Here is a 9,533-nt window from a genome sequence, read left to right on the forward strand (position 1 = left end):
CTAGGTGACAGCAGTTTTAGTCTTCCCTAACTGAATTATCCATATACTAACTGATCATACCATAGAAGTGCCAGAAGGGTTAGTGAGTATTTAAGTACTGGGCCTGGGTTGGGAGATTTGATTTATCTCTAGACTAGAGGCCTGGTGCACGAATTCGTGTACAGGTGGGGTCCCTCGGCCTGGCCGGCCATCGGGGCCTATCGGGGCCGATCAGGGCCAGCTGGCCGGGGGAAGGGACTGCGGGAGGTTGGGCCATGGGAGGTTGGCTGTGGTAGCACACTGACCACCCAGCCAGTCAGGGAGGACGCAGGTGGCGCGGGAAGTTGGCTAGCCACAGGAGGTTGGGTGCGGGAGTGCACTGACCACCAAGGGGCAGCTCCTGCATTGAGCATCTGCCCCCTGGTGGTCAGTGTGCATCATAGCTACCGTCTGGTCATCCGGTCATCTAGTCGTAATGGTTGCTTTGGCTTTTATATATATATATAGATGAGACTGAAAAGTAGACTTCATCAGTGTAACAAGTTTAGTGCCAACACACCCAATCAATTGCTCGCTCTTCTCCGAAGCACCATTTCATGGTGGGGGAGATTCTCCCCAGAGTAAAATCACAATGTAAGGATCAACAAATTTTCAGTTCTGCTGTTGCAGTTTATATTTCTTTGAAATTTTAGCTTACTCACTTCCTTACTTTATCATCTTTACAACTTACCCTGTTGTTTTATAAAATTTAATTCTGCTATTTATTACTTCAGCATTTGTTAAGCCTTTCTACACATTTCAGGGACCAGATCTTCCCAGCTACCACTAAACATGTCAAAGCTCTGAGTAACACCCTCTCCTGTGAGTGAGGGTGATGTTTTTGTTTTCTTGTGCTCTGGTACTTTGTGTGGTATGAGTCAGTTGACTCATTCTGAAATGATTCTTCCAGGCCTTGGGATCACCAATAGCTAGTGTAGATTCCTCTCTCTGTCCAACTGCATTGTAGAAATCTTTCCTCCAAGCTGCCCGTTACCCAATGTCTTTCAGGCAATTTGGGAGCTCTGTTTCCCTGCGATGGAATCTGGCCAGACCCTTTCCTCCTGCCTATGCTTTGTTACTCTGGAATAGTGAGTCCCCTATGTAATAAATAACACCAGCATTGTATTTTACACTCAAGTTCTTGCTATAGGTACTGTAACTACCACATTGAATTTGCTGTGGCTGTAGTTCTGCTGTACCACTGCCATCACCCTTCATGTTTTGTTTGAGTTAATCTTCAAATGGATGGATAAGGTGGTTCACAATAGAATAACCCAAATTTTACTTACAGAATGGTAGGGATTTCTCATTAGTTAACAAACTTCTCTAATTCAGGGGCCAGATGATGAAGTGTGAGCGCACTGCTCAAATTTTCTAGGTAGGAAAAAAATGACTTCATTTAACCCAAAGCACATGTAAGTACCATATATTTTTCCTCTCAATCCATTTCCGTTGGAGCGGGAGAAGGAGATACTTTGGGGAGGAGTTGGTGAAGTACAGACAATAGCCAAATAAATACTCAATTAAAATATATTGGATGTTAGAAGTAAGAGTGAAGGAAAATAAAGATAGAAAGATGGAGAATTCATAATTCTTATTTCCCATTGTTACATGGTTTAAGCCTTGTCATCATAGTTATTTTTATGGGAAATTGGGTGAAGCTCTGTTAAATGGAAACAGCCAGTATTGTTGCTTGAAGTCGCTTTTAAACCAGAATCCAGCTATGCTTACATTTAATGGTTGAAAAACTATTGTTACTATTAATCTCTGGTGTGTGATATATTATGAAAAATGCTATGCTCACCGCCTTGCAGAAACTATGATATATGCTTGCTCAAGCTATTTTATTTAATCCTTACAACACCTCTAAAATAAGTATTATTTATCCCTCTGAAGCTTAAGAAAATAAGGCTTAGAGTGATTAAATAACTTGCCTGAGGGAACATAGCTAGCAAAAAACCCAAACCAGGATTTGAACTGAAATGTCTTTGATCCAAAGATCGTATTTGTGTATTTGTAATCACTACACCTTTCCCCTTCAAGCTCTGACTGAGCTAAGCAATATGAGCAAATTAACAAATCAGTTGATTTTAATCCAAACTGTTTTCCAGAGCTTGCACATGATTTGGCCCCTGCCTATCTCTACAATTTTATTTTAGACCACATACCCCAGGCTCTCTGCCCCAGCCCCACTGGCTTCCTTTTTGTTCCTTAGATACCACATTTTGGAGACCTTTGCATATGCTGTTTCCTTAGTCTGCAGTCTTCTCTTTCCTCTTCCCCTCTCTCTATATGCTTGCCTCCTCCTTCTCTCCCAGGTCCTAGTTCACATAGCATTTGCTCAGTCTTTTTCTGACCACTGTATATATGGAAGCTGCTCTTCCCCTGTTATTTCTCCTGTCACCTGTTATTTCTGTCACAGCATGTAACCAATCTGGAATCAACCTGTTCACTTATTTCTCAGGTCTCTCCCTACAGATTGTAAGCTCTCTGAGAGCAGGAACCTCCTGCCTCTTGGTTATTACTGTATTTACTGATCATATATGTCAAGTTCTGCTCTAACCGATGTGGAAAAAACAATTGAATGGAAATTGGATGAATGATTTTGAAACGTATATATTTGTTTCTACTTGAAAACAGTGCCTTTAAAATTTTTTCAATTAAATGTATTTTAAAATATCTGTGATAATTTTGAGTACTCTAAGTTTTTTATTTAAACTTTGACTTACTAGCGTAATCACAAACTACAGTGGGGCCTTGACTTATGAGTGTCCCGACTAAGGAGTTTTTTGAGATACCAGCTGTCTCTCGGCCGATTTTTTTGCATTGAGTTGACAGAGTAATTTTTTTTTTCAATTAAATGTATTTGAAAATATCTGTGATAATTTTGAATACTCTAAGTTTTTTATTTAACTTTGACTTACTAGCGTAATCACAAACTATTACAATTTCCTGCAGTAATAGATTTTTGCTTTGGTTAGCTCCTTGACGAGCTTGGTCTCAGAACGAATTAAACTCGTAAGTCAAGGCCCCACTGTATTACAATTTCCTGCAGTAATAGATTTTTGCTTTGGTTTTGGCATTCCCAATGGTCTTGTTTAAATAACTTGAAAATGATTATTTTTAAATGTTTTTTATTGATTTTAGAGAGAGAAGAAGGAAGAGGGATATAGAGATAGAAACATCAATGAGAGAGAAACATTGAGTGGCTGCCTTCTGTACACCCCTAGTGGGGATTGAGCCGAAACCTGGGCATGTGCCCTTGACCGGGAAACGAACCAGTGACTTGGTTCACAGGTTGATTCTCAACCACTGTGCCACACCATCCAGGTGAAAATTGATATTATTTAATAAGAATTAAACTCTTTAGCTAATCATCTGCAATAGGATAATAGTGTTACATAATCATAACAGTTTTTAGCTAGATATGGACTTAGTACGCTCTCTACTCTCACTGAAATAATGCAGAAAGGTAAGAAAGCTTCTCAAAAGCTACCTGGGTAGATCCAGGTCCAGAAACGTGGAGCAGGGCCCTTTCGGTGGTATTAGGTCAATCCTTACTGTGTTTCTTTCACATGCCCTCCCTACGGGAGCAATAGATTATGTATAGTATTTAATCAAAATAAATAAACTTGTATTTCAGAAAGAAAAGTATGAATATTAATCAAAGTTCCCAGTTTATCTAAAATCTATAAGAAATGAAATGGTAACGTTCATGGGTGACTTAGCACTGAAACCATTGTACACTATTTCATCTAAGGCAGTTGTTACACAGACACACGGCCTACAGGCTAGACCTAGACTTTCTGCTAGAAATCAAAGGTGTCAGATTCAGGATGAAAGAATCACCAAGCTTTATACATTTTATTTTGTTCCACAGTTAACAATGGAAACTACTACATTCGAACCTCACATTCTTATTCAGAAATCAATTTTTTTTAAAACCAGATTTAATAAACTTTGAATTTTTATGAATCTGTCATATGTGACAAAAGAATTCCTCATTCTTCAGAAATATTTCTTGAATATATGGTTGTATTTATGAACATAAGTTTACCCACATTTCTAAAACACAAGATATGATTTGCTTTCATGTCTTCTTAGAAGCCAAAGATTTATTTTCTAAGAGTCAAAGAAAACAAAAGTAAACTACATTGTCTTGTTTCTATACGGAGATGAAGAAGAGAGGTGTCTTTCATCAATGGAAATGGTGTGTCCACTGAATATGGGCAGTGACTATATAAAGCATTCTAAGAAGTCCAAAAATAGTGTTGTTGCTAGGAAGTGACTCTTGTAAGACCAATGCAATTAAGGCCTGTATTGTCTGTCTTATTATTCTTATAAGGCCAGCAGCAACATTAGCTCACTTAATGTTTATACAGCAGAACACAGATCTCAGTTTAGATAAATATGAAGTTTATCTTTTTTCTGTGAATCGAAGGAGTTTTAGGCTGACTCAGTAGAAGTCCATTTCTCTCCAGTGCTTGTTTATAGAACGATCCCAGGCTATGGAAAAATATTATTCATCCCCAAATAACTGCATGTAAGTCATTGACTACTAGAGTCCAAGGGATTAACTTGTCAAAAATCTTCCTTGTAGAGATAAAGCTTTCCTGTCAAAAAATCTTCCTTGTAGAGATAAAGCTTATCTTAGAATTCTGGTGACTATTATAATGAGGATTTATTTGTCTTTGTGTGTCTATATGTGCAGGAATACATGGACTCCAATAAATACATTGAGCATCTGCTAACGCAACTCGAGGAGAAACACAGAAGTCTCTGGAGGTGAGTTAAGCCCATGTCCTCAACTTATAGCAGCCTCTATAGCTTTGATCTTGATCCTGGAGGCAGGGAATTGGAAAACGGTTTCTTGTTCCATTTGGTGCCAAAAGCATCATTGGGGACAAATATCACCAGAGGCAACCTAGAAAATTCTATTTCTCGAACTAAAGTAAAGCAACAGTGCCAAAAGTTGTCTTTGAGTCAAGGACCTGCTCAGAGCTGGAAGGATGGTAGAAATTTGGACAGATACTGCTCAAGGTCATTAATTAATTTTTTTAAGGCCATCTGGCAACCTTATATTGGAGCCCAAAGTTTCTGATACTTGCTTGCTTAAAGATTATTTAGGGTTTTTCTGTAATTAAAAGATAGGATGCTACTTAAGATTCCTGCTTCTCTTTATATTAAAAGGGAACATTTTGAGAATGCTGTTGTATAGATCCCAATGTTTTTGTTATAAATTGTAGTAAGGAAAGGTATGTGACAATATTTGTGTAGGTAAGTTGGAAAGTGATCAGTATCATAGAAGTCATATTTTCAATTCATTCATTCCCTGGGGCCTCTTGGGAATTGAGACTGGCTAAGGATGTTTGTGATATTATTATCTAGACTTTTGGGATCCATTCAGTTATGCTCTTCACAGGTGCTGCTATTGAATTTGAATTCCTTTTTCTAAATTCCTATAGCTCTTGTTGTCTGGAATAAACACACTAGTGCTCATTTATATGATGCCTCACATTGCACTGGAATTGTTTCACATAATTAGCTTTGTCTCCCAATGGTCAGTATGCCCCTAATGTCCTCTACTTCTTATCTCCTCGAAGCAGGGAGCAGAGCGTTCTCTCTGTTCACAGAGATGGCAGGTAAATATTTGCTAACCCTGTGGCTCTTTTATCCCACCTCATCCAAATCCATCATCATTGGTCTATGCATCAGGCTATGCTGCCCCTTCTTTTTGCATCCTGTAACAAATCCCAATAAGCTTGGCATTCTTCTTCCTGAAGAATTCTAGTTCTTGGGTAAAGTGCCTGACACTTTCATTTGTCCTGCTCATATATTAGTTTTCCTACTAAAGAACAGATCTATGGTTATAGTGAAAGTATTCTATTTCTATACACAAAAATTGCTGGCAGGATACAACAGAAGTGTATAATTTTTAAGTTTGCTTGCCACTAACAGGCACGCCAGTTAATTTTCTGTAACTTGATGCAATAGTTGCCAGATTTGTGTTTGAGAGCTATAACCTGGTGTTGATATAGTTTTCTTTTGTGAGCCAGTGTATTGTATTAATAAAATTAACAACAATAATGCAATAATGCATTTATGGTTGTGTGCCTTTTAAATTTCATTTTACATAGATCTACTACAAAGTATATTTAAAAGGTTATTTCAATGAATTGTAGCACTTTCTTTCAACTACTTGAACATTTTGTTATTTTCCAAGAGAAAAATACATAAAAATGATGAATGCCCTATGATAAAGGAAATTTAGAGTTTAATTTGGTCAGTGAGTGTGTCTTATACACATCATTGGGAAGGGGTAATGATTTTATGGGTTTTTGAACCCAATACCTGCATGGAAAGAATATTTTCCTGCTTTCTCAAGGTAGCTAATAAAACCTTTCTGGTCTTCTCCAACATGATTAAGTTAAAATCCCATTTCAGGCACAGATTTAAACTAACGTAAAGTAAGAGCTCAGAATTTTGTGTGCAGTCACTTCCATTTTCTTTCAGAAATGGAATTATTGCTGGTGAAGAAGCCCAGCCTTATATATAGTGGCAGAGGATCTAATAAAATGGCATTTGAATAACAATAAAGGGCAATAATGGCATTTGAATAGTCAGACTAACTGCCAGTGAGAAAATGGAAATGGGTAGTATTGAAAAGAAAATGAAAACCAGTAATAGCAGATTTATATACTATTTATTGAATCATGAAATTATACTTGATCATATTTTGCAAATAGATCTGGACTTACTTAAAGTAATGGGCTTTATGATATGATTGCAGTGTCATAACTGCAACCATAGCTGAATTGTTTTTGGTAAAGAATATGTGAATGGCAGTGAGCCGTGTGGGAAATTCTTTCAGGTTGTGATTAAATTTTTAAACTGCTTTCTTGAGTTTGGGTAGACTCTTTGGTGTGCAGAGGATCATGGGAACAGCATGTGATGTACACAAACACAACTGGAATGTCTGAAGTTAAACAAATGTCCCCATAACTCAATATAAAACTTTTTATCTGACTTCATTATGTCTTTTATTTATTCCTGGTTCAGTTTTCATGAAGGAGGCCACTTTTCATTGCTCCTGATTTTAACTGATCGCCTTCCATTTATACTTGAACTAAGGTAGAACTTAAAAGAAAGGACAAAATCTGAATATTTAGTTCTTCCAACAGTAATGATGGTCAGCATTAATTTATGGCCACAATCTTTGAGGATTGGTCAAAATCACATTAGATACATTTGCTGTTATTGACACTTGCTAAACGATTAAAGAATTTAGACAAATGGTAGAAGATTTGGGTACATGACTTAAAAGCCTTTCCTTGTTTTTTTTGTGGAGGGGGCTACTTGTCTTTCTTAGTTTTTAGTCATTTCTCATAGCGTAACCAGTTGCTGTGACACAAATATATTGTTGTAATCATACTCTTAAGATAACTAGTTATTTTGGGGTCCTGCTTAGTATTCTACTGAAATAGACCTATTAACTATCTCTGGGTTTTCAAATGATAAAGAATTTGTGAAGTCCAAAGATAGCTGTCTGGCCATGAGCAGTCATTTAGCTCAACTGTCTTTTTTGACACCAACAGAAAACTTGTGTGAATTCATCTGAATAACAGGGCAGAGTCAGAATCTAGAACTCAGTCTAAGATTTGAGCAGGAGTCTGGGTGTGTTTGATGTGGTCTGCCCCTTCCTGCTTGACAATGAAAAGGATACAACCCATGGCCCCTTGTTTACTAGTTGATGTTGAAATGTGACAATATATTTCTGCATGTTTATTTGTTTTGCTGTGGAAAGTCAAGATTAGAAGGAAAGGCTCATTTGCATTTAATGATTTTTATATCATCTGTTACTATTTCTGATTTGACTAAATATATCAGTGACTGATAAAGATTATAATAAAACAGTTGCTGAGAATGTCTTTCTCCTAAATTTGAAAGAAACCTTTATCCATTTGCATCCTCAAATTGAGAGTGTAGAACAAACAGTTGGAAAATACCAATAGAATTCATGAATATTTATGGTGTTAATGACTCTGAAGTCTTGTAAGTGAAATTATGTATAAAAATGGAAATAGCGTGATACTATAACAATGCAAAGAGGACTGGACTGGAGGTTTGCGAGACTTGGACTCTTGTCCTCGCCTGCCAAGCTGGCTGTCAGGTGACATCTGAGACTGAGTTTCCATATCTGTAAAAGAAAGGTATCAATATAGCCAATATTTAAGATTACAGAGCCCTGAGACCATATGAAACATAATGTTTAGTTTTACATTTATATAATAAGTCAGACATGTAGAATCTCATTTTTCTATAATACTTGAATAATGCAGCATGATCAACCTGTACTATATATATATATATATCCTATATAATAAAAACCTAATATGCTAAGTGTCCGGTTGTCCGGTCATCCATTCAACCAATCAAAGTGTAATCTACACTAATAAAAGAGAAACATGCAAATTGGTGTCACTCCGCTACACCCACCAGCCAATCAGATAGACTATGCAAATTAACCCAACAAAGATGGCGGTTCATTTGCATATGTAGGCATGGAGCGAAGACTGAAGGCTCCAGCCTGAGCGAAGACTGAAGACTGAAGACGCTTGGCTTCTCCGCTGTGGCCAGAGCGGAGAAGCCAAGCCTCGCTGCGTTCGGACCAAAGGCCTGGTTCCGGGTGCCGGCAGCCAGGGGAAGGAAGGCCTATTGCGTGAATCTTCATGCAACGGGCTTCTAGTCTATAATAATAAAAGCGTAATATGCTAATTAGACCGGACAGCTGAATGACCTGGACATCATTCCAGACGTCCTTCTGGATGAAGCCGCGGCGGCGGGGGCCGAGGCAAAGGCAATTAGGGCCAATCAGGCAGGCAGGCGAGTGGTTAGGGACGATCAGGCAGGCAGGCAGAGGCAGTTAGGGGTGATTAGGCAGGCAGGCAGGCCAGGAGTTAGGAGCCAGTGGTCCCGAATTGTGAGAGGGATGTCCGACTTCCAGTTTAGGTTCGATCCCGAGGATCAGGCCTAAACTGGCAGTCAGACATCCCCCGAGGAGTCCCAAATTGGAGAGGGTGCAAGCTGGCCTGAGAGCCCCCCCACCGTGCGCCAGGCTGAGGGAACCCACTGGTGCACAAATTCATGCACTGGGCCTCTAGAATATATATATATCACAGAAATCCTCAAGAATATGAGTAGAAATGACTAATATGACAGAAATACCTATCAGTTTGCCAGTAACCCAGCCAGATAATGTCAAAATGTTCATTTCAGATTTTCCTAGCTCAAATTAGAGACAGTGTTATCAAAAGCCTATAAATAAATAAAGTAGTTCTGCATGAGCAAAATTAAATGACAATATCTGGCAAATGCAGAGTGGCAACTGCCAGCCAACAGAGACCAGATCACCAAAGTGACATTGGAACAGGCTCTGTGTAGGCTAGGGCTTCTCAGTTGAGACACTATTGACATTTGGGGCCAGGACATTATTTACCATAGCAGGGGGCACGGGG

At 38.5% G+C, this 9,533-nt stretch overlaps 1 protein-coding gene and 2 long non-coding RNA genes across 3 annotated transcripts in view; 2 read left to right on the forward strand and 1 right to left on the reverse strand.

Annotated features, from left to right (window-relative positions):
- Nucleotides 1–9,533, forward strand: part of NCKAP5 (NCK-associated protein 5) — an 890,249-nt gene that overhangs the window by 252,258 nt on the left and 628,458 nt on the right. The window contains exon 3 of the mRNA XM_014546136.1: nt 4,730–4,803. Within this exon, the coding sequence (XP_014401622.1) occupies nt 4,730–4,803 (74 nt within the window). The remainder of the gene's footprint in view (nt 1–4,729; nt 4,804–9,533) is intronic.
- LOC106727477 overlaps nt 8,010–9,533 on the reverse strand; it is a 42,604-nt gene continuing 41,080 nt past the window's right edge. Inside the window, exon 3 of the long non-coding RNA XR_001363689.1 lies at nt 8,010–8,215. This is a non-coding gene — a long non-coding RNA (uncharacterized LOC106727477). The remainder of the gene's footprint in view (nt 8,216–9,533) is intronic.
- LOC106727480 overlaps nt 9,017–9,533 on the forward strand; it is a 24,148-nt gene continuing 23,631 nt past the window's right edge. The window contains exon 1 of the long non-coding RNA XR_001363691.1: nt 9,017–9,027. This is a non-coding gene — a long non-coding RNA (uncharacterized LOC106727480). The remainder of the gene's footprint in view (nt 9,028–9,533) is intronic.

The sequence above is a fragment of the Myotis brandtii genome, unplaced genomic scaffold (genome assembly GCF_000412655.1).
Source record: "Myotis brandtii unplaced genomic scaffold, ASM41265v1 scaffold431, whole genome shotgun sequence".
Classification (NCBI taxonomy): domain Eukaryota; kingdom Metazoa; phylum Chordata; class Mammalia; order Chiroptera; family Vespertilionidae; genus Myotis; species Myotis brandtii.